The 23,816-nt window shown below is 35.6% G+C and overlaps 3 protein-coding genes across 4 annotated transcripts; 1 reads left to right on the top strand and 2 right to left on the bottom strand.

The window, feature by feature from the left end:
* Positions 1–310: 310 nt before the first annotated feature.
* Positions 311–4,519, bottom strand: dhrs1 (dehydrogenase/reductase (SDR family) member 1). Its single transcript, XM_079613943.1, has 9 exons — positions 4,346–4,519; positions 2,621–2,764; positions 2,372–2,515; positions 2,172–2,251; positions 1,554–1,686; positions 1,220–1,360; positions 1,025–1,094; positions 803–883; positions 311–685 (listed from the first exon to the last, which is right to left on the bottom strand). The coding sequence occupies exons 2-9, from the start codon at positions 2,762–2,764 to the stop codon at positions 549–551; spliced, it is 930 nt and encodes a 309-aa protein (XP_079470069.1). The 5' UTR covers positions 4,346–4,519; the 3' UTR covers positions 311–548.
* Positions 4,520–8,612: 4,093 nt separating this feature from the next.
* Positions 8,613–21,654, top strand: LOC306999357 (uncharacterized protein). The gene is made up of 43 exons (XM_079613941.1): positions 8,613–8,618; positions 8,772–8,846; positions 8,954–9,019; positions 9,139–9,222; positions 9,316–9,405; positions 9,484–9,543; positions 9,618–9,683; positions 9,833–9,919; positions 10,034–10,123; positions 10,259–10,345; positions 10,439–10,516; positions 11,099–11,188; positions 11,375–11,437; positions 11,701–11,763; positions 11,903–11,962; positions 12,157–12,231; positions 12,384–12,476; positions 12,546–12,623; positions 12,715–12,777; positions 14,503–14,592; positions 15,139–15,228; positions 15,311–15,400; positions 15,644–15,733; positions 15,890–15,979; positions 16,102–16,164; positions 16,262–16,321; positions 16,404–16,463; positions 16,625–16,690; positions 17,390–17,476; positions 17,557–17,637; positions 17,722–17,790; positions 18,047–18,136; positions 18,230–18,307; positions 18,397–18,486; positions 18,712–18,801; positions 18,900–18,989; positions 19,541–19,687; positions 19,798–19,887; positions 19,982–20,071; positions 20,245–20,370; positions 20,502–20,573; positions 20,687–20,722; positions 20,833–21,654. The coding sequence occupies exons 2-43, from the start codon at positions 8,795–8,797 to the stop codon at positions 21,387–21,389; spliced, it is 3,837 nt and encodes a 1,278-aa protein (XP_079470067.1). The 5' UTR covers positions 8,613–8,618; positions 8,772–8,794; the 3' UTR covers positions 21,390–21,654.
* A 207-nt stretch (positions 21,655–21,861) lies between these two features.
* cUnh14orf119 (chromosome Un C14orf119 homolog) lies at positions 21,862–23,463 on the bottom strand. Of its 2 annotated transcripts, XM_079613945.1 has the most exons (3): positions 23,142–23,463; positions 22,356–22,774; positions 21,862–22,261 (listed from the first exon to the last, which is right to left on the bottom strand). In XM_079613945.1, the coding sequence occupies exons 2-3, from the start codon at positions 22,770–22,772 to the stop codon at positions 22,088–22,090; spliced, it is 591 nt and encodes a 196-aa protein (XP_079470071.1). In that variant the 5' UTR covers positions 22,773–22,774; positions 23,142–23,463; the 3' UTR covers positions 21,862–22,087. The 2 variants fall into 2 exon arrangements, with proteins under 2 accessions (XP_079470071.1, XP_079470072.1); XM_079613946.1 differs by having other exon boundaries at positions 22,356–23,455.
* Positions 23,464–23,816: the final 353 nt, after the last annotated feature.

Raw genomic sequence — 23,816 nt, 5'->3', positions numbered from 1 at the left:
TACCCACCAAATATATTAATAGACATGAATCGTTGATTTGAGGTGAAGCAATTTTGAATTGGATTCAGCCAAGTGTCCAGGAAAACTAATTGAACTTATTACACGGCTGAATTACATGAAATATTGATTTGATTAACATTATTTAGCATACTTGTAGAGAACGGAGAGGCATAATATGAGCACAACTGTGTAAGATTTCCCAGATAAGTGGACAGTTATTAAGTGTTACCCTAGTGTGGCTGAGTGCTGTTGTTGACCAATCAAGTATTCAAGAGCTATATATCGATCTCTCAAAAATACAACACAAAAGACTAGTAAAATGTCTGTATTTATTGAAATAAAATGTTTGGTTAGTATACATTCATTTATTACAATTAATTATTCTCTTTCAAGTTAAAACCAGTATATTTAAAAGGGAATATTTTTTATTGTTTTAGAAAACAATAAGTTGTGACAAAAATAATGTGCCGATGAATTGTGCAATCAGCTGCTGCTATTTGAATCAGTGCTCTACCAAAAAACGAGCTCTGTTTCTGCACAGTGACATGTTAAAATTTTCCACTGCCAAGACTCAGCATGGAACGAGGCACTCTGATGAATGAAGGAGTGAATACGGAGAGCCAGGACACATAGGGTACTTGGGAAAAGACGAACTTCAGAGAGGTGTAGTCCACGACACTGCGGCCTGGAAAATAAACATCATAAACCCTGTGTAGGATTTTGGAACATCTACAGTACATCTATGTATCTTTGTTCATCACTGGAAGCACCATCACTCCAGCATAAATATCTATCACCGTACCATCAACATCCGTGAGTCCATAGCGCCGAGCCAGGTCACAGGTCATCAACACCTGCCCAGTCATGGACATCAGACTTGTATCTGTTTGTCACCAAGAAGCAGAAAGTAACATGAACAAGAGCCTCTAAGTAATACATTTTGCATCAATTTGCCTTTCTTGGTAATTCATAACCATGTTAACTTTAACCGCTCAATAAATGTATTTTTTTTTTTTTATCCAACCTTTGGCCAGCTCAACTATGCATCGTCCACTGAACTCCGTCGTCTCACCCTTACTAAAAACGTCCTTGAACTGAGAAACAGATTGTAAACAAATATTTATCAAGATATGTTTGTAATATCATAATCATACCCATTTTATATAAACTTTAAAACCAATGCTGATTAATATCTGGGATAAAAATGAATATGGCTTACTTTGGGATCCAAACCTGGAGGTGCCTCCTGAGATATATACTGATTAACTAACTCAGTCTGAACTGCCCCTGGCCAGAGGCTTACAGAAACCACACCTTTCTTCTTCAGCTCTACTGCCATGTCTGCTGCCATTCTGTCACACTAAAGAAAAGAACAGAAAGAAAGGTGGAGTATAAATGCTCTGAGAATAATGAAGGAATAGTCTTCAAACAAAAAATGGAATGTAACAGAATGCATTCTGTTTCTGTGCAACTGAAATAATCTGGCTTTCAAATATGATATGCTGAAAAGGACTGCAAATATAGAATCTGTAATGTTGTGTGCACTGACTTACTGCAGCCTTGCCGACCCCATAGGGTACATTAAAGAGATAGCGCATGCCACCCATGGATGATATGAACACAATCAAGCCCTTGCCCTGAGCCACCATCATCCTTGCAGCATACACTGAGCAGAAATAGTGACCCCTGTAAAAACACAGTGACCATGATCTCTGATACGGCTTTGAAAGGACTAAGCAAATTAATTGTTATGAAAAAGTCATTTCGTGACTTTTCAATATGATTCAATTCATTGTGCAGTATTGCTTTAAGGGTCAAATTTGGATGTGGTCCGGTACTAAATGCCCCAATATACTCACAACAAAGTTTTTTTTTCCTTCTTCGCTTTGCAGTAAAAATAAGCAAGCCTCGGTATACGTATACTGTAAATTAACATTCCGATTAAGGTTTTCCAGGAAGTTTGCTTTGCCAAGCTTGTTCAAAAACCCCTGAAATGAACTCAAAGCGAGCACCGTTTTGGCCTGATTTTGTTCAAAATGGCTCCAGAGTCAGACCAGTTCATTCTTTGATTTTGCTTTAAGTATATCGGGTATAAAATGTTTTCTTTAACATCGGTTCATGCATTATATTTCATTATGTTATTTGGAGTCACCTCCAGATCTGTACTGTACCTGAGTCCAGTGTTGTTGATGGTGTCCCACATTTCTGGATCCACCTCCCAGAACTTTTTGTTCATGTTGTCGAAAATAACCTAACACACAGACAGAAACACAACAATAACAAAAAAAGTTATTTTATGAAACAATCAAAAGTAAAAATAAATCAAGTTTACAAAATCAAAATAATTGTTCCATTGTTAGCTGTAACTGACCTGTACACCAGCGTAAGCATTATTCACCAACATGTCAAGCCTGCCATTTTGCTCACGCTGGACACGTTTGAACAGCTCCTTGATGTCATCCTCTTTAGATGAGTCACAGACCACAGGGAGACACCGGCCACCTCTCTCGGTCACCTGTCATCATGAAAATAAAAGAAGCATGAAACCAGTATCACCTTCCCCAAGTTGCACATGCCACAGAGGGTTATTAATGTTACAATCAATAGCCAGTTTCCAAACCTCAGCTGCTGTCTGCTTTAGAGTTTTCTCCTGTCGACCAGTGATGTACACAGTAGCGCCAGCCTCAGATAACTGAAGGGCAATACCTCTTCCAATTCCTCTGGAAGCACCAGTCACCACACAAATCCATCCTGATAGTGCCATCTGATAAACACAGATTGATGTCTGATTCATAAAGCGTTTATTTAATTATTATTAGGTCTTTGAATAGTTTGACACAATCTATATAAACTATTTGTTTAAAGGCCTGTTCACACCAAGGACGATAACTACTGGAATTACTTTCAGAACGTTTTTTTTTTACCAGCTGATGAACGATAACATTGACAGCCAATCAGAATCCATCCTGTTATAAAGCAAGTGGTGCTCACTGCAGAACCAAATGACGTCCAGCTCTCCCTCTATGGATGATATGGGTGCGGAGCTTGACCTAGTCCAGCTCCACCTCTGTGGACTTCATGGAGTTAGCTTGACCTAATTAGGGATAGGGTTATGGGTAGTGTTAGGGTGTGGCTGGCCCTTTAAGCTCCACCCATTACATCCAGTGAGGGGGAGCTGGACATCAAGCTCCACCCATTGGCTCTGCAGTGAGCTGCCTCTCCTTTAAAGAGCTTGAGCATTTAACAAACAGATGACAAAACTGCAGCACCTGCTTATAATAAACAGAATGTCATTGTGTGTTGATGTTTACGATTTTACACTGTCTAGTTTCGGCGGATGACCTATTACCCAACGCACACATATTGACAAACGCGAAAGCTCAGAGGATAGAGCAAAACAAAACACCCGTAACATTAACAAATAAGATTGTACTAATAAAAATGTCAGAGGATTTCGATATTAAGAGGAGCTTGAGTTTGTTGCTCAGCCCTATTTGTTTGAACCGCGAGAGGCGTCTACTCTCACCTAAGCTTACGCTACTCCTACATCCTATGTCATACATTGGGTCAGAGGTCACTCTTCTGCTGGAACTTGACCAGGATATTTTTTTATATAATTCTGATTGTGTTTGGCTGAAAGAAGAAAGAAACACTTAGGACGGCTTGATGGTGAGTAATTATGGGATGATTTTTGGGTGAACAAACCATTTAAATGTAATACCAATTATTTAGGTTCCAAATACGTTAAGTCCAATGAGCTGTATCATGGCTGATGATCACAAACTCAACTATGTGAAATTACAATAAACATGCTTATTGATTATTACCTAATAAAAAAACAACAGCATTAGGCCTATCATGTGTTAGTAATGTGCCAAGCCGTTCCGGTTCCGTCAGAGACACGCGATGACGTAATTACATGATGGCGTTGTGAACGGCCGAATCATTGGTAACGAACTGTTCCCAAAGAACCGATTCGCGAAAATGAGTCACTAGTCAGCAGGAACAGGGAAGCGGAAAGAAATACAAGCCCGTCACCCTGTGGTTACATATATCCATTGCAAGTTGCAACCTTCTTCACAACGACAAATAATTGGCCCGGAATGAAAGTTATGCAACAGTGCATCATCACAAATTAACAATTATTTATCAAAGGGTCGTGCAGATGGAAAGGTAGCCTACATTTTAATTTCTCGTTTCACTCTCGTGACACGTCCTCGACTTGTCTCGAAGGCTATGTGTTTAATGCGATGGATATAATTGTATGTCTTGTTGTGGCATTATGAAAAACATATTGCGACCTTCCTTTACATAGGCTACGTATTTATGTAAACGAGACACGTACCTGTTCAACGCTGCGTTTAAACTCCCGATGAACGGTATTTGTCGTTCAGTAACTCTGGCTTGGACTTGAAATCTCCAACAACAGGCAAAGTGTGGTGAAATGAACTGCTACACATATAACGTGCAGATAAGACAGTCCTGTTTACGGCTATCCTCCCATTCCCGTAATACGTCTAATATAAAGCCACTGCATTTTGCAAATGTATCTTTTACAAGCCTATTTAAACCATATGAAATCACCCAACCCATAAACACATGTAGGCTTACAATAATGCAGTTCTTTTCCATTTGTTCAGCTTTTGTTCAACTTTAGCAGGAGCAGGAGATTTACCTAATCACATAGCAGAGATCAAATCCAATACTTTGTTCAAAAATTTTTGGTTACAGCATGGGAAGGTTATGTTCCTGTGATCTGCCAACTACACTCTTAAAAAGTGTCAAGGTTGGGTTCCATTCCACAAAATATTTTTATAGTGTAAAAAACTTATGTACTTCACACTGAGAAAAACATTGCTTTTGTAAAAACTGTTCACTGGGGTACCAAAAATGGTTCCTGCAATGGAATCTGCAATGTTTATACAAATCATTCAAGCCATTCACTTTCCCTGTAGGCATTACACATTGGTATTTTTTTTTCAGGTATTTTTTCCGTTTTAATTGAGAAACAAAGAGTGATGAGCTGCATCAGAAATCACAGGGTTCTTTTGATGAAGAACTTCTACTTCGTGACCAATAAAATTGGAAGTTGTAGTCATCCGTGTACTCCTCTTCTACTATTTTTCAAACAATATGTACCGGTATTTGGACATACTACTTTTTTAGGTGTAAGGAAGCATATTCAGATGCATTGGGGACCTGGATGGGAACAGCTAAATCTTAGGTTTTCCATGATCACAACAGCGCAATATTTCTGAGCACTCACATTGACTACAAGGCCACCACTTTTTTTTACATAATTAAACCATGGTCCTACAACAAAATCACTACTAAATAGTGGTATTCACTGAATTGCTTTATGCAGTCACCTCATTTCCCCAACAGAGCTTGGATTTATGATTGTGGGGCACCCAAGGATCTTGGCCCCAATTACATATTGTGCAATTTGCCATTTGTTATTTCCAGATAACCTTTGCTCTAAATCTAATTCGATGCCACTCTGCAGTCACCATAGAGACAGAATATCAACCAATTGATTTGCATTTCAGTAAGTGAAATAAGTATTTGATCACCAAGCAAAACATGCCTTCGTACTTGGTGAAGAAACCTTTGTTGGCAAGCACAGAGGCAAGACGCTTCTTGTAGTTGCTCACCAGGTTCGCACATCTCAGGAGGGATTTTAGTCCACTCCTCTTTACAGATACTCTCAAAATCCTTAAGGTTTCTTGGCTGTCGCTTGGCAACTCAAAGTTTCAACTCCATCGACAGATTTTATATAGGATTAAGGTCTGGAGACTGGCTAGGCCACTTTAAGACCTTAATATGCTTCTTCTTGAGCCACTCCTTTGTTGGGATGTTTTGGGTCATTGTCATGCTGGAAGACCCATCCACGACCCATCTTCAGTGTTCTGGCTGAAGGAAGGAGGTTCTCGTCCAAGATTTTGCGGGACATGGCCCCGTCCATCGGCCCCTCAATAAAGTGAAGTCGCCCAGAGCATAATGTTTCCTCCTCCGTGCTTGACTGCAGGGATGGTGTTCTTGAACACGGCGAGTTGAGTTGTTCAATTTTGGTCTAATCTGACCACATCATTAGATGTGCATTGGCAAACTTCAGATGGGCTTGAGTTGAACATGTGCCTTCTTGAGCAGGGGTACCTTGCGGGTGCTGCAGCATTTTGGCGTAGTGTGTTACCAATGGTTTGCTTGTAATTGGTAATTGGTTTGTAATGATCTAAGTTAGTTCAACTGTGTTGAGCACTTTTTGGGCAAGTATATATGGTCTTTGACCTGAGCATCTGTAGTCTGCATTTCTCTGTACATTTAATGTTGAAAATACCCATTACATAAAATATTTCTATCACAATACACAGACCATAGGTGACTAGAATTAGTTTTTTTTATTGCAGCCCTAATAATTCCAAACTGTGAGTGCATGATGCCAAACAATGGAAGTTATATTTAACATTTTGAGTAGTATTTTATCTTAAAATTATTACATATTTCAAAATTATTGTTCACTATGAAGCAAGGTTCTGTTTTTTTTATTTTTTATAACTGCTGATGAATTTGCATTACAAATAAAAGTACCATGTCATTGACATTTGCCACACTCAAAACCACTCTTGTTATCACCAAGCTCAGTGCTGGGTGTGCCTTATACACATATCTTCCTCTTGTGCAATATGATTTTTTTTTTTTTTTTTTTTGCAATGAAGGTCACTGTCAGTGTTACCACAGTGATATGACATTTATTCTGATACAAATAGCTCTGATACAGAATACTGAAAATGTGTTTTTGGCAGCATATTTTTGATGCTCAAATTTTGTGGCTTATTCAAGAAATCTTTAAACAACTCTATAAACACAAATCCAATGATGACATCACAATTTTGACAAAACCATATCCATATATTAAAGGGATAGTTCACCCAAAAATGAACATTCTGTCATCATTTACTCACCCTCAAGTTGTTCCAAACCTGTATGAATTTCTTTCTTGAACACAAGAAAGAATGTTTCTATGTTTGGGAATTTCTTTTCTTCCTTTGGAACAACTTGACGGTGAGTAAATGATGACAGATTTTTCATTTTTGGATGAACAATCTCTTTAAAGCCAGCTAAATTATTTAATACAGCAGAATAAAACTGCATGTACGTGATCAAGACATGTAAGATGTTGTGACAGTGCAGATGACAAATGGCAAGATACATTTGTGTCATTTGGCCATATGTCTTTGGTCATATAAGGAGTTAGTCAGAACTACATTAGCTAAGTCAGTCTACCGGTGCTTTCTTCCGCCATGAGAGGTCAAATAACCCAGTAAAAATGAGAATTGGGCAATAACGGACCAGTGTGTTTTTCATATATAAAGCACACAAGCTCACTGTGAGAATACTTTCACACACAGCAATGGGGTGGATAGATCATCTCCTGATTTGTTCTTTCTTTGTGTCTGTGCTGACGCAGGCTAAATGTGGTAAGCATTTCTTCCATTGTTCTGTCGGTCTCCTTTCTACAAGAGAAATAAATAATTGTAAGACAGAGTGCATTGATATTGTGATTGTGATTTAGGTCCTGTGAATGCAGCCTCATCTGGGAGTGATGAAAAAGACACTTCACTTGTGGTAGGTTTCAAGTGCAACTGGTTAAACAGACATGCTTTTTTCAGATATGACTTATTGTATTGTCATATGACTTCAGTTTACAAGTATACTGAAGTATGAATCAGTACAATCACATAATGTTTGGGGTCGTTCAAATTTTTTAATATTTTTGAAAGAAATCTCTTGTGCTCACAAAGGCTGCATTTATTTGATTAAAAAACAGTAATAATGTGAAATATTATAACAATTTAATGTGATGGCAAAACTGATTTTTTCTGCATCGCTTCAGTGTCACACGATTCTTCAGAAATCATTCTAATATGCTGATTTGGTGCTCAAGAAACATTTCTTCTTATTATCAATATTTTGCACATTGTGCTGCTTAATATTTATATGGGTACTGTGATACACTCTTTGATAAATAGAAATATTCATTAAAGTATTCATTTATTTCTACAAAAATTACTGAACCCAAACTTTTATGCCAAGTCAAGTCACTTTAATTTATATAACCCTTTATATAATATAGATTGCTTCAAAGTGGTTTCACAGTAATAAACAGGAAAAGAATATGAGACATATTTCATAAAATAAAATATTTCATCAAATATGAGACAAATATAAAAATTTGCTCTAAGACAATAGTGTCGTTATTCAGCTTAAGTCAGTTCAGTGTGAATTCAGTAATATAAGGAGTTTAACTGGTAGTGTAAATGAGAAGTCTCTAACACAAAAATGCAGCTTGAGAATTATATCATTGGTAAATTGTATATTTATTTATTGTAATGTCTTTCACAGTGTAAAAACGGAACAAGGTCACTTATTTTAGTCTAAAGTTATTTTCCACACATTTTAGGCACGCAGGGATTTCACAAGAGAAAGAAGAGCCATAGAGGTGAGGCTGTTTTAATCTTTGTTTTTTGTATATTAATTTTATATGCACTTATAAATGTACGTTGTTAAAAAAAAATTAATACCTTTTTCATTATCTTTCTGTACTAAGGACTGTTCAGGTATGTGAATTATATTTTATTCAAAATCATTTTATTCAGATATTAAATCGATTTGGAGATTTGGAGCCAGTTCTACCATAGCTTGGAGTTTCCATCCCAGTAAAACATTGTACAACATGACTATAAAGTGTCAGTCGTATCATCTTTATTTAGGCCTTCAGAAAGATCTTGACGAGATGAAGATGAAATGTGGGGATTCTTACAAAGTAGCGAAGGATAATATTGATGGTGAGTCAACCATCTTCATCTACTCAAACTTAAAAGTATCAACCGTGCAGTTCCATCTTGCACTCATATTCATCACAATATTCATATTGGTGGATATATTTTTTCAGGTCTTAAAAGGCAACTGGATGATCTTTTTAAGCAAGTCAGTTCCACCAAGGGTCCAGCCAAGGATGGTATGTGGGAAATAATACATGAACAAAGCTGCTTTAAATAATGAAATAAATCTCCTTGTTTTGTAACATATTATGAAAAGACAATATATTGACACTTATTACCCTTGTTTTCCACCCAGTCTTAAACATTCTCCAGAAAGTCATCGACCTACAGGAGATGGATGCGATAACGAACACTGAGAAAGATGGCGCAAGGATTGAAAGTGTGTTCCAACAATATTACAATATTTTATTATTAACCTGAAAACCTGCACATTTCCTGTGTATAGTCATGCAGGTATTTTAAAAATCAACAGGACTGGAGAAGCGTCGAAAGGAAGCAGATAGAGACTTGTCAGAGATGAAGAAAGAATTTTCAGAAAGTGTTGAAATTTTCAAGCTTGCAGGTACAGATACACACCTGTGCATGGAGCAATTCCTAACCAGCAGGACTAGAATTAATTGTTTTTGTTTTTTTCCTTTAGTTAAGCAGATAAGCTCAGAGACATTGAAAAGTGATAAGGCAACAGCAACCCCTCTTAATGGTGTGTATGATGAAAATATGAATGAATGTTACTTTACAGTTAGATTTGCACATTCTTATGTATCTAATCCACAGAATTAAAGAAATACCTGGAAGACAAGCTCAAACAACCAGGGGAACAAGGTGGCATTGCAAACCAAGGTGAGTTTAATGAGGATGAGTTTAATTTTGATCAGAAATACTTTTATCAGTGATTGTGGATAAATTTCTGAAAGATTTTGAAACCGTGGCATTGCAGTTTGAGTCTTTTCCTCAATAGATGACTCAATACAGTTTGTTTTGTTTTTTAGTACTGCAAATTGTTACATTGCAAATAGAAGCAATAGAACTAAAGACGCGTCTCTCTGGTAAATATAAGATGCAAGTGCAGATGGATGGTGAGTGTTCATTCTTTGATGGCTAGGAATTGTGAAGTTGCAGTTGTGAAATGATCCGAATGGATAATTTTATGTTCACAAACAATCATTTCTTCTCATTTATTTGTTTGCCAGTAATTATAAGCAAATTGGAGCACAAAAGTGGTCTCCTATCAGATTTGAAAGAGGAGCGAGAAGTGAGGAGAGAAAACATAAAAAAAATAGGTATGTTATTATTCAGTGTTTGTTTTCTTTTTTTGTAGCTCCACAATAAATGTATAGCATCTATAATCCATGTTATGTGACATAACTTGTGAGATCTGCAGCATTTCCTTCACATTTTCTGTTATGGATTCACAGATAAACTCATTGCAACACTGGAGAAAGAAATATTGGACCTGAATGCTGAATTATCAGCACTTAAACAAACATTTGCTCAGCTTATTGGTACTGGAATCAAACTAGTATTGATTAATGTATTATTTTAAATTTAGATATGTGAATCAATACTTCATCCTGCCAATGATTTGTATCTTGTAGGACAGACAAATGAATTTGATGGGAAAAGAACTGAAGTAGTTGATCAAATTGCCAAATTGAAGGGGAAAGAGGAGTTAAGTAAGTTTATTTCATTTTAACACCTGATTCTCATTTGCCATGAATTATTCTATTTCGTGAATTCTAGTTTTAGGGGTGTAACAATATATTGTGTCTCAATGTATCTCAATACAAAAAGTGCAACAATATGTATCATGAATAGTAGTGACAAACTGTATTGTGTATAGTTCACCCAAAATAAAAATTACTGTGTTGGTTCTGATAATGCCAAATGTCTATGTTACCAGTAAAAAGTGGCCTATACATTATTTCAAATATATCTAGTCAGTGACTGAGTGCAAGCATATTCGTCTAAAATAATTCTGATAAATATTTGAATATTTTTATTCTGGTGTCACCATTGTCCTGGGGTAACCAGTCCAGCACCAAGTTCAAGCCTATTCATTTCCACCCCCAATATAATACCAAATTTAGCATTTTAATTACCAGTACATTTGTTAACCTTTTAATATATATCTTGGAGTATCACAATAATATTGTATCGTGAGTTCGGTATTGTGATATGTATCAAATTGTGACATGAGGGTATCGTTTTACTGTTGCATCATCAGTAATATTATACTTTTTTTGTGTTATTTTTAGTTTCTAGAATTCTTACACTTCAGTTTGAATTTATGGAGGCGCTTATCACTGCACAGGGACAAAAGAAAGCAGATGAATTTAAGATAGATGGTGAGATCTGAATGGTATTTAATTATTATTATTTAAAATAAATAAATATATATATATATATATATATATATAATATATATATATATATATTATTTTGATTGATGGATTGATGGATTGACAGGCTTTAAAATGCAGCTTTAAAAGAATTGTTATGTTTGTGTGTGATTTTGGGTTATGCCTTCTCAGATCTCCAGAAAGAGCTTGAAAAGGAACAGGACAGGGCACTTTATCTGGATTCTGACAACAAGCGTAAGATTTATATATCATCTTCCAATTACTTGCCAACTAGGGATGCTTTTAAATCAATCATTTATATCCCGCTGATGAAAACAACTTTATCTATAAATGTTTATCGTACATTAATTTAAATGTACATTTCTTCATTTAGCAGATGCCTTTGTCCAATGTTACAAATGTATCATAGGAGCCAACGATATTCATTGTATATTGGATCCTTCATTCCAAAATCAAACATAGATTGTTGAGTGATCTGTAATCTTTTCTACACCCAGGTTTACGCAGAAAGCTGATTGACCAGACAGAACAATGCGAAGACCTGATGAATATGTACCTGAGTAAGACATTTTACTCTCCTTTCCTCCCAGTGTTGACATGAAAGCAACAAAATACATTTGAAATGCAGATTCAGTTAAAAACATAAAGTCCATCTCACTTGTGACTATTATTTATCTATGTATGAATCGTCTTTTCCAGATGCAGAAGCTGAACTTGGTGCTCAAGTAAATAAAATAACAGATTCAACCTCAAAGACAGGCAAGTTGAGTGAACATTTAGAGACACATGAAATACAATATATATATATATATATATATATATATATATATATATATATATATATATATATATATATATATATATATATATATATATATATATTGTTACCCCCATTATTTTCAATTGAAATTAATATTTAATTTAATATACATGGCAACATTTAATTTCCACAGCCATCCAGGTTATTTTGCTGAGCTTTGAAATAGACCAATTAACGAAACAAATTAAAGCATCTTCATCTAATGATGGTATGTCTCTCTGAACTTTTTTTGTACTTGTGATTCTGTCAATTTGAAAAGCAATCCGCATTAAAGAATCATTCTAAAGCTAGTTGTACTATTTTTAGTATTTTAGTGTGTAATAAAATAATATTTGTTGTATTTTTGTACATTTACAATAGATTTGAAGCGGATACGGGATGAAAAACTCAAAGAACTTAAGGCGAAAAAAGAGGAACTTCAGAAAAGTGAAGGATCTTCTAGCTCTGAGAAAAGTGAGACTGGTTCTCTTTGCATTAATATCTGCCATAAAGTTTTGTCTATTGATTGCCTCTGCTTGTCAGTTCTTAAGGTGATAATGCAGATGGAGGAAATCTGGAAGCTACAGAACAATGATCCAGATAACTTAAATCAAATCAGCAGTGAGCGTATACAGTACATATGCAGTAATTATATACTAATGGGAAAAATGAACAGTAAAATTTCAACTCGTGTTCTATTCTGCGGTTTCAGATCTGCAGAAGGATCTTTTGAAATTGATTACAGAATTAGACGATAAAATGTCTGTAAAGCCAAGTGAGTGGAGAATTATGGTTCTTGTTTGGACCTAAGGCTTGTGTAATTTTAAGTTATGTTTATACTCATATTTGGCCAGTTTCACAAACAAAGCTTAAGCCTATAGTCCCAGACTAAAATGCATGTTTGAGCTGTTTTAACTGAAAGCAACTTGCACTGACATATCTTAAAATCTTTCCGTGCCATTGTTTTGTCTCAAGATGCACACCAGTTATGTTTTTTCTACGACACTTTTATAAAAGCTACTAAAATGTCCTAATTGAACCATAGGCATAATTCTGGCTTAATCTAAGCCTCGTCTGTGAAACCAGGCCATAGTTAAATAATCACACTTTCTGAAACCTTAAAGGATAATTCCGGTATTTAACACCTTGAGTCTATATTGTAGTTTGTTTTGGATGAACAAGAGTGGTGGACAAAATTTTTTTGACAATGGTTCCTCTCTCGAGTTTTTGACTATAAAAGAATTGGCCATGGACCCATTTAACATTGGAGTCAATGGGCATGTCCGAAAATGTCATTAAAACAACCTTTAACATTAGTTTTCTAAACTGTGCAACTCACCGAGTGATTAGTGATGTTAGTTGATGTTCCAGAAACAAAAAGTGTTGCGAAATACAGTTTCTGTCGTGTTTTATTCGTCATTTAGTAAAATCCCATTGAATTCTGTTGAAGGACTGAGTGCTCGTTAATATAAATGCGCTACCGGAAACGGAAAGGGGGCTGTTTACATTTGGTCGATGTAGTCTTTTTGCTCGCTTCCGTTTCTCATAAGGCTAGCGAGCAGAGCAACTGTGCTCCGGGAGAGTAAGCGAAATAAACAAACAAAACCTTGAAAATATTGAAAGACGTGACAGCTGACCAGTGCAATATGAAGTTGAACTCGACTGTGACCGTGAGTGTCCCGCGAGACATAAACATCGGTTATCGCCATCAAGTGGTCGGGAGTGTGCTAACGCTTCAGATTCAAACATTGAGCGGAAGTTACACGGTTGTGAAGTGTCTGAAAAAATAGTTCCACTATAGCAAAATAAACGGATTGGAATCATATATTGCGACGATATATTTATAATCATCAACGAACACCACTAACCACTCGGTGAGTTTAACAGTTTTGTAAACTAACATTATTGGCTGTTTTAATGACATTTTCGGACATGCCCATTGACTCCAATGTTAAATGGGTCCATGGCCAATTCTATTATAGTCATAAACTCGAGAGAGGAACCATTGTCAAAAAAATGTTGTCCACCACTCTTGTTCATCCAAAACAAACTACAATATAGACTCAAGGTGTTAAATACCGGAATTATCCTTTAAGGCAAGTTCACACCAAGGATGATTACTATAATGATAAAGACTTAAAACAATAGCTGAGTCCACACCACAATTAAAAGGATAACGGCACATTATATTGTTCAATCACTTTCACTTTTTTTTCCAACTGATGAACAATAAAAACATTGACCAATTAGAATCCATTCTGCTTTAAAGAGCTCAAGCATTTAAAGCAGCAGACAACATAACGGCAGCGCGTACTTATATTAAACAAAACATTATCATGAGTTTGTTGTGGATGCTATCTTTATAGGTGTGATCATTCGTGGTGTGAGTGGGCCTTTGGGATAATTTGTTAATAATTAAAATAAAATAATAAAATAATTTGTTCATATATTTTTGGCAGAACAATCAATATATATATATATTTTTTTATGTTTGCCTCAGTGCTGAAAATCATGGCTCTCCAGTCTGATGTAACCTGGATAAGGGAAATGCTGAAAACAGTGACTACACAGGCTGAGATGAAGAAAATTGGTTGGCACTGTTACTTTAAAGAACTTTTAAAAGTGTGGATATTTCTTAAAGGGATCATGACAAATCAAATTTGCCTTTATCTTTTGATATATAAGAGGCTTTTGTACCATTAACTCTTTTCCCACCTGTGTTTTTATTTTTAATTTTTATTATTACTACATAATGCTTTGTCTGTAAATGACGGTTTTATATGGATAATGTTTTCAAAACACTTACTCACGTGCAATAGGGAGTGGGCATCGATCATTTCCAATTGCAATGACTTTAGCCAATCATAACAGTGGCTGTTTACTGACAAGTCTTAAAGGAGCCGCCCCTTAAAAATGGATCATTTCAGACAGAGAGTCTGAATGAGGGTTAAAAATAATTGTTTTCCGCATATATATTGTTTGTTAGTTTTTTTTTGTGCAAAAAAAAAAAAATTTTACAAGGAACTTAGTAATAATTTAAAAAAAAATCTATTTCATGACCCCTTTAATATTCTATTTACATGAGCAGAAACTGCTCAGGTTGGATTATTGCTATACTTACACTGACTTCTGACAGATCTCCAAAAAGCACTGGATGACGTGGAGCGTATGCTAAAGGAAAAAAACAAAGAGCTGGCTGCTGCGACCGGTGACATCAGTCAGTTACGTGAGTGAAACTTTTCATTTTGACAGTTGAAACAGTAACTAAATGGAAATTTATAGCGGCCATTAAAATGCTTGATTTGCAGAGAAAGACATTGCTTTTCTGAAGAAAGAAGTTTCGATGCTGAAAATGGAAAAGGACACAGTTGAACAGACTGCAAAGCAGAGGATTAAAGGTTTCAGTGTCACCCATATTTGTACAGTAGTCAACATTTGAAGTGGATCAAAAACCTTTCATCAACATGAATTTTTAACAATACACGTTCTTGTCTTAGGACAACTTTGATTAACTGTTTTGATCCACTTTAAATGTTGACTACTGTATTTCATTTCTGTCACATTATTTCAACAACGATCCATGAATTGATTTTCATTATTATTCTTTCTTTGATTAAAACGTATTACTCAATCTGTCACAGATCTTGAAGGAAAACTAAAAGAGAGTAACGAGGCATTGGATGATGCAAATAAATCTCTGAAAGAGAAGAATGCCACACTATCACAACAAAGTAAGTGGACAAGCACTGAAGAGATTCAGCCAATCAGAAAATGATGTCGGTTTGCAATATTGATCAGGGTTGGAAGATAAAACATGCATTTGTTGATCTGTCTTCCAATGTCCTGTCAGAACAAGATAATTGCTTTATAACGTTCTGTCCCCCTAGTTACAAAGATCAACAATCTCATAGACGAAGTGAGAACCTTGAAACAGCAAGTGCAAGAAAAAGAATCGCAAGTAAATGCTAGAATAGCTGGTGAGTTTTATTCAATCCATGTATCCATCAGATACAATCTCCCTCACTTATTTAACAGTAAAGCATGTAAAAAATGGGCCTTTCCATTAATTCAAGAACACAACTTAATGTTGTTCTTTTAGAACTTGAAAGGAAACTGATGAAGGAGGAGGAAGAAAATGCCAAAATTCGTGCCGATAATGAAAGTAAAACCTTCAGCAATAAAATCTTCAACAATATATGGTATTTAAAGTCATTGTCTAAAGAACAATTCCCCTTCTTACCGATTCTGTCTCTCTCTAGAGCTGAAAGAAAATTGTGTGGACACCGATTATTGCTCTGAACTCCAGGAGAAATATAAAGGTATGTCTGCTGTAAAGAGATTGTCCTTTCAGAACTTTTGGAGAGTTGTATAAACAGGATACTTGGTGGCTGTGTGTTACAGAAATGAAGGCTGAATATAACGATACAATTTCTAAATTGAACGGTGTACTTCTTCAGAAGGGTGAGTGAAGCCCTAATTTATAATTAAATGAATGACAAAATTCATCACAAAACATTCTAATAAAAAAAAAAAACTCGTATTGTTAAACCTTATGGAAGTCTACTTCACTCTTATTTTGTCACATAATTCTCTCTCTCTCTAATGGTTTTTTTTTTCTTCAGTTTTTATCATTAAAAATCTAATTGATGAAGTGGAGTATCTGGATAAGAAAGCTGCACAAGGATTAGGTAATGAAGGATGTTGACTCTGATCTCACAAACTGCAATACTTGTAGACATATGTAAAAAGAAGTCTCTTCTGCACCAAGGCTGCATTTATTTGATAAAAAAAAAAAAATTACAGTAAAAACAGTACAATTTAAAAGAACTGTTTTCTATTTTAATATATTTTAAAACGTAATTTATTCCTGTAGTGTCTTCAGTCCCATGTTTGTGCTGCTTAATGTTTTTGTGAAAGCCGTGATCGTTTTTTGAGGATTATTTGATGTAAAGAACATTCAAATAACAGCATTTATTCATAACAATGTATAATTCTTTACTGTCACCTTTGATCAGTTTAATGTGTCCTTGCTCAATAAATCTACGAATGTGTTGATTTCAAAAAAAAATTTTTTACTTACTGACCCCAAACTTTTGACTTGTAGTGTACATTTCATACTATTTGCATCAGCAATGCAGGTGTAAGACTTTCCATAATTATTCACATGAATGAGCATCATTGATGTAAACAAATCACGCACAGACCTAACAGACTATTTTCACTGCACCTTTCCAAGAACTTTACCTTCAGAATACCAAAAACTCATGAATCAATTAATTTGATTTGTCACTTTATGTGAATTTAAAAGAAAAATAAGTAATGGGAAAATACCAAGATTTGATGTGTTTTTGTTCCATTCGCTCCATCTATGTTTATCTGCTTTTCAGGAGTGAGGGAAGAACTGGAAGAAAAGAAAAAAGAATTGAAGGAGGCAAAGCAGCAATTGAAAGCTGGGGGATCCATATCAGCCAAAAGTGAGTCAAACCCAATTTTTCTGAATTTTGGGCCTTCTTTATCTAAAGAGAGACCATACTTACACAATGGTTTGTTACAGCTCTGGATGTACTTCAGTTACTAACTGAGATATGGAAGCTGCAAGAAAATCCAACTGTAGAGAATTCAGAAAAGATTGGGCGTGAGTTGAAACAAATCCATTTCTTCCCTTTAAAAACATCTCATTCATTAGCTCACAATTAGTGATTTTCTTCTCTTCATTTAGAGCTGGAAGCTAAATTAAATGGTTTGCTGACTGAGTTGCAAAACTCTGGAGAGAAGGGGCTTGAACTGAGTGAGTTTAATCTAATTTCCTTTTAAATTGCAATAGAGTAAAAACCTGTGGGTATTATCTTAATCTGTTTAATAATAGCATTGTAGCTCAAAGAGTGGAGCATGGTGCTTGCAATGCCAAGATCATGGGTTCGATTGTTTTTTTTAGGGAATGCATGAACTGATCAAATATACCTTGAATGCAATGTAAGTGGCTCTGGATAAAAGCATCTGCCAAATGCATAAATGTAAACGTTTTGTCTTATACATTCATACAGCCTTGAAGATCATTTCTATAAAGGAATCAATGTTCAGACTAAAACGAGCACAAGGAAAAATGCAAGAGAAATACAAAAGAGAAATCAATGGTAAGCCAATCTTAAATGCATGTATTGCCATTAAATGATCTGAAGAGTGCGGATTATTAATTTTAAAACTTTCTTTTTTATGTTGTTGGTCAGGTCTAAAGAAGCAAATAGAGGACAATGAAAAAGAGATTTTGCTTTTGAAGGCTAACTGTGGTCAGTCAACTCAGCTGAGTAAGTTGTGTTAGTTCCTAACTTCCTACCATAGATGTACTTTGCATTTTAACCCAGTATATTGTTAATAAAAACATGTTGCTTTGCAGAGGACAGGATACAACAACTAGAGAAAGCGGTTGAGGAAAGCCAACAAAAATTGAAAAAACTACAACAAGAATCAAACGATAAGATTGCAGGTACGTTTTACCCTTGATGCTATTAAGTTGTATAATGTATAATAATGTTGAGACTCCTAAAGAACAGATTTTCATTAGAGGGAATGCATCCTGTTGGGATACAATCACAAATAACTTAAAAACTGAGGGAAATTTCAATTTTATTAAACATGAAAATAATGATGATGCTTAATAAACACAGATTTGTGTTATTAAATATTATCGTTAAATTTTTTTTTTCCTCAGCGCTAGAGAAACAAATTAAAACAAAGGATCAGCAGCTGGCAAACACTGAAGATAAACTTCGGGAGACAAATGCTGAAAATGCTGATTTGGGTAAGAAAAAATATTATTTATGTTTGATTCCATATTGTATTGTCACCTATGTATGACTAGTCATTCCAAGAATTTCAGTTTTGTGTCTTTTGTTTTAGTCAAAAAGCTGAACAGTCTGAATGATGACATAGTGAAAATCACAGAGGAGAAAAATAATGCACTACAGAAAGCAAAAGAAGAAATCACCGGTATGACCACACTATCAAAACGGCAAAAACATGTGGTTACATTCATTATCAAGTTAACTTTTCCAATACCATACAATATATGTTTGTATTCTAAAGTGATTAGATGTGTTGGTCTTGATAAATATATTGCTTTGGGGGAAGCAATGGTCACTCTGGAAAGAAATTGTTTTCTGTACAGCGAATGAAAATATACATGACCCATGTTTTCTTGGGCCAGTGGTTCCAATCAGAAAACTGCACACTTAATTCTACCTTTACTGGATATTTTAAAGCTGACATGCTGAAAGACGTTCCAATAAAAATGACATAAAATGATTCCTAGCAGCATGTGAGAAAGTCCGTCTAGTCCGTGTATAAAGTGAAGTATGCAAAGGCTTCTCTCTATAATACTCATTTCCACTGGAGACATTAAAGTATTCACGTGATTTTAAATATTTAACCTCAAATTCAACAAATTGTGTGCAATTTGCAGCATCATTTTATATGAAGGTAGAATCTATTTGACCATTTCTTGTTTTAAATTTTCCTAACTGCATTTTTATGCTCTGCAGGTTTAAATGAGAAATTGCAAAGACTGGAAAATGCGCTTGCTAAACAGGACCTGTACCTGAAGGAGAAGGATGATACCATTGCTTTATTGAAAGAGCTACGTGACAATATGGAGAACGAGCTTGAAAAAGTGAAGAAGAAAAACAAAGGTCAGTGAGAAAAGATTCAAAGGGTTTTTGAATATATGGTTCATAAACTGGGGAAAATTGCACACTTGATGCATCATTACTCTTTTTTTTGTTTGTTTGTTGTTGTCCAGAACTAGTGACAGAGCTTAAAACAAAGGACCAGCAACTTGCTAAAACTGAAGCCAAACTTAAGGAGATAAATGCTGCAAATCAAGACTTAAGTAAGAATAAAATAATGAATGACAGAGGTGTTCCAATATGTACAAAATGAATGCGTTATAGTAATTGAATTTTTCTTTCTTTCTTTTGTCTTAGTTCGCAAGCAGAAGGAACATGAAAGGGAGCTAAGAAAAATCATAGAAGAGAAAAACATTTTGCAAAATAAATCACAGGAAGAAATCTCTGGTATTACAATACTGTCAAAACACTCCAAGTCATTATAAAGTTCACGTCCATTATTTTTTACACTTTTATATTGCATTACATTGATTTGGATTTTATAATTTGGTCTATTATATTGTATTCAAACCTCAGACTGTTTTCTTAGCCTAATAAGTATTTTTCATCCCTTTTATCAGATTTAAAAAAGACACTGGAAGCACAAAAACAAGACCTTGCTAAGAAGGACCAGAAACTCCAGGATAAGGACAAAGAAGTTGATAAACTTCAAAAGGAGTTAAAACAAGAGAAAGATAAATTCAACGGTGAGTGGAGAGACACTATCTTTTGGTGCAGTCAATAAACAATGCAATGGTCAAGGACCAAAAAACTTTGATTTTGCATGTTTCTGTAGAATGAAATCTGACAGGTTTGAATATTTTTACAATATTTCCAGGTGTGGTCAGTGAGAATGAGAAACTTAGACAACAACTGGATGAGACTAAACAGAAATTGGATGAACTTAAGAGTGAGATATTTCTTTTTTATTCACTGAGCAAAAAAAAAAAAGGACTATTAGCATTATTTATGATCAGAATTAACAGTATGCTTTTTGTTTCTTTTAAAACTCATTTTTTCCAGAAATTATAGAAGAAAAAAAAGAACTTCCAAAGAAAGGTAAGTTTGTGATTTCAGTCTGGTTGTTGTAATATACAGTTGTATATCAATTAGTTAGTCTGTAAAAATGTAATTAAACTGAAAATTGTCTGCCTGTGTGCCCATGCCAGAATGGCCGAGGTTTGACGCAAAAACTGCCCACCGCAGACTCATCTTGTCGCAGGATGAGAAAGAGGCACGCACCTCTTTATTGGCTCAGCCTGTACCTAACACCCCTGAGCGCTACGACACAGCTATTGCAGCTCTGGCAAAAGACGGATATAATTCTGGAAAACATTACTGGGAAATTGGCGTGTTTGGAAGAAATTGTTTTCTTGTGGGAGCGGCCAAATCGTCCGCTCAGAGAAAAGGTGTTCTGACATATGGCCCTTCGGCTGGCCATTGGGTTATTCTGAAGAAAAGAGATGGAACACTTGTTGCCATTGAAGACAATCAAATTCAAATAAACGTTCGTGGAACACCTTCTGTAATTGGGGTCCAGGTGGATTTTAAAAATAAAGAGGTAACTTTTTATGATGCAGAAAAGAAATATGAAATCTATAAGTTCACTGGCAATGAGCTGCAGGGTAAAATTTACCCATATATTGAGACCTGCAGTGATTCTAATCATCTTGACCCTCCCTTGATCTTAAAGCAAGTTCAATCCATAGATTGGCTCAAGCAATGATCTCCATATATTAGGAGTCAGTTTATGTATGCAAAGAAAATGCCCTCTGCTTTGAGATTTCATTGTTACTAGTCTCAACTGCATTCTTGAATGTCTTGCATCTTTCATTTTAATAAAACAATTTCATTTAAAAAACAATCTTTATCCTATATGTTGGTGTCTTTTAACATTTAAAAGGATAAAGTCATGCACAATCTGTCATCATTTTATCACTTTCATATCGATCCAAACCTGTATCTTTCCTAATAAAAGAAGATATTTAGCAAAATGTCTTTCTTTTGTCGTCGATACAATGGAAGTCAAATCAAAACTGTTTGGTTACCTACATTCTTCAGAATATCTTATGTGTTCCATAGAAGAAATAAATGCATACAGGATTCGAACAGCATAACAGTGAGTAAGCAATGACAAAATGTTCATTTTTGAATGAACTTGAATGTCTGAAGCAGCAAATCCACACAGAGGAAACATAAATGAAAAACATTATTTTTTTATTTTAGGGGACAAAACAACAACAGGTTTTTGATTCCAAACATGAACTTTTTAAGAGTAAACATAGTGCTTGAACTATGGTCACATGCATACCAAGCTCAGCTTTTCAAAAACCCATTTAACAGTATAATGGTCCATAGGAGACTTGATTTCAGTTACATTTTGAAGAGTGAAAAAGACAAACAAATAAAAAACCTATGAAGACCTCAATCTCTGCCTGCTGTTCCAGCAACCCGGCTATAGAAGTATGCAACAAAGGTTGGGTCCTTTTCCTCTAAGCTGTTTAAAAAGGCATTTCTCTCCTCTTCACTCCATGAATCAAACCACTGAGTCCACAGTCTTATCTGGCATTCAAAAATGTTGGGTGGGCGATCATTCACCTGAAATGAAGAGACAAAGAGGATACCCATGTTAACATACAGATCTGTATACAAAGCATCTTTTGATATGGATGGATGGAAAAAAATAAAACACCTGTAGTGTGTTGAGCTGGTCTAATAAACTAGACACCTTTCCAGGCACTGCTTTTGAGATCAGGTCTTCCAGAAATCGTTGCTTCTGGACAGCGTTCCATCCAAAATACCAACCAAGTACACATCGTTGCTCCTGAAGCGTCACGAAAGTCAGCGGCACAGAGTTTTCTCTGGAGCCCATGTTGAGGGACGTGCAGGACAGAGCTTCCAGACGTTGGGGGACGATGCCTCCTGAGGCTGGGGGAAAGTTTGTGATGGAGACTGGAGGATGGGTTGACCAACCTTGTCCATCAGACATCCCTAACTGTGTAATGGTGTGCTTAGAGACCTGTGTATGGGACAGATCTTCCACTGTAGGAGGCATCATGGATGCATCTGGCTGGCCTGAGCCTTGTAAAGCCTGGTGGAACCAAGCCATTTCTAATAAGGTCAGAAAAAGGAGGATTTCAGCGGGCTTGTCTTTGATGGTACTAAACAAAACTATAGCGTTAAAAGAAACAGGTTACCTTAATGCTGAGCATTTTCATAACTTCATACATAAACTGAAACATTATAAGGCACCTTCATGCATTTAACATACATCATTACATCGGTTCAAAGGCTTCGTAAAACTGTTAGCTTTGCATCGTATCATGACTGCAGTAGGCTACACTTGTATTCACTTCCTTGTTAATACACACTGTGCTTGCTAATGTCAGATTGCTAGCTGACCAAAACAAACGGGTAAACTCCGTTTTAAATCATTAACGTTACATGAGTCAGAGTGTCATTTTAAATAAAACGTCACCTTTTCTTAGCTGGATTTGTCACCTTCGGTCAAAAAAGCATATTGTTACTTTAAAAATCGGAAATTAGAGGGTAAATAATCTCGATTGAGCCGTGAAGCTCAAACGGAGCCGCTCGATGCGTTCTATTCAATAAACCGCTCGGACACCAGGGGGCTTTGCATGTTGTGATGTCCTATTCGTGAAAAAACAACCCGTTTTTTTTGTTTTTTTTTTATCGGATTTTTTCACATTGTTCACAATACTGCGTCTCGCTGACGAAACGGACTGAATGAGTCGTTCATGAAATTTACTGAATCCTTTCACCTTTCGAGTCAACAACTCGTTGAACTGAGAACCGGCTCTTTTGAACATGTCCGATTCTGAAAAATTAAGAAACGCACTTCGCCTCACTAGGCCATGCTATGTGATATACAAAATCTCAAGATCCGAAATTGCATCTATTCTTTATAATATTAGGCCTATATAGAACATGGTTAACAAGGTAAATGTGTTATTAAAGACGGTAATATTGGAGGACACATTCAGCATACATCTTATTGATGATGCACACAAGAATATAAACGCAAAGCCTTAATGGATTTATGTTAAAAAGGACAATGAAATCACAAGAAACAATACAAGTATGTAACAAGAATATATGTGTATTATTGCCTGTGTTACTTTATAAAACATCA

Source organism: Phoxinus phoxinus (genome assembly GCF_949152265.1).
Source record: "Phoxinus phoxinus genome assembly, chromosome: 5".
Lineage (NCBI taxonomy): Eukaryota > Metazoa > Chordata > Actinopteri > Cypriniformes > Leuciscidae > Phoxinus > Phoxinus phoxinus.
This window is presented reverse-complemented; position numbering and strand designations above follow the sequence as displayed.

Excerpts from the sequence above, each read along its gene's own strand:
- dhrs1 (XM_079613943.1), bottom strand. The coding sequence starts at position 2,764 with ATGGCACTATCAGGATGGATTTGTGTGGTGACTGGTGCTTCCAGAGGA. Across the intron at positions 1,687-2,171 it reads ATCAACAACACTGGACTCAG|GGGTCACTATTTCTGCTCAG; the intron begins GTACAGTACAGA and ends GTGTTTTTACAG. Across the intron at positions 884-1,024 it reads CATAGTTGAGCTGGCCAAAG|ATACAAGTCTGATGTCCATG; the intron begins GTTGGATAAAAA and ends GGTGACAAACAG.
- cUnh14orf119 (XM_079613945.1), bottom strand. The coding sequence starts at position 22,772 with ATGGCTTGGTTCCACCAGGCTTTACAAGGCTCAGGCCAGCCAGATGCA. Across the intron at positions 22,262-22,355 it reads ACCAGCTCAACACACTACAG|GTGAATGATCGCCCACCCAA; the intron begins GTGTTTTATTTT and ends TCTTCATTTCAG.
- LOC306999357 (XM_079613941.1), top strand. The coding sequence starts at position 8,795 with ATGAAGATGAAATGTGGGGATTCTTACAAAGTAGCGAAGGATAATATT. Across the intron at positions 11,764-11,902 it reads CCTGATGAATATGTACCTGA|ATGCAGAAGCTGAACTTGGT; the intron begins GTAAGACATTTT and ends CGTCTTTTCCAG. Across the intron at positions 20,072-20,244 it reads ATCACAGGAAGAAATCTCTG|ATTTAAAAAAGACACTGGAA; the intron begins GTATTACAATAC and ends CCCTTTTATCAG.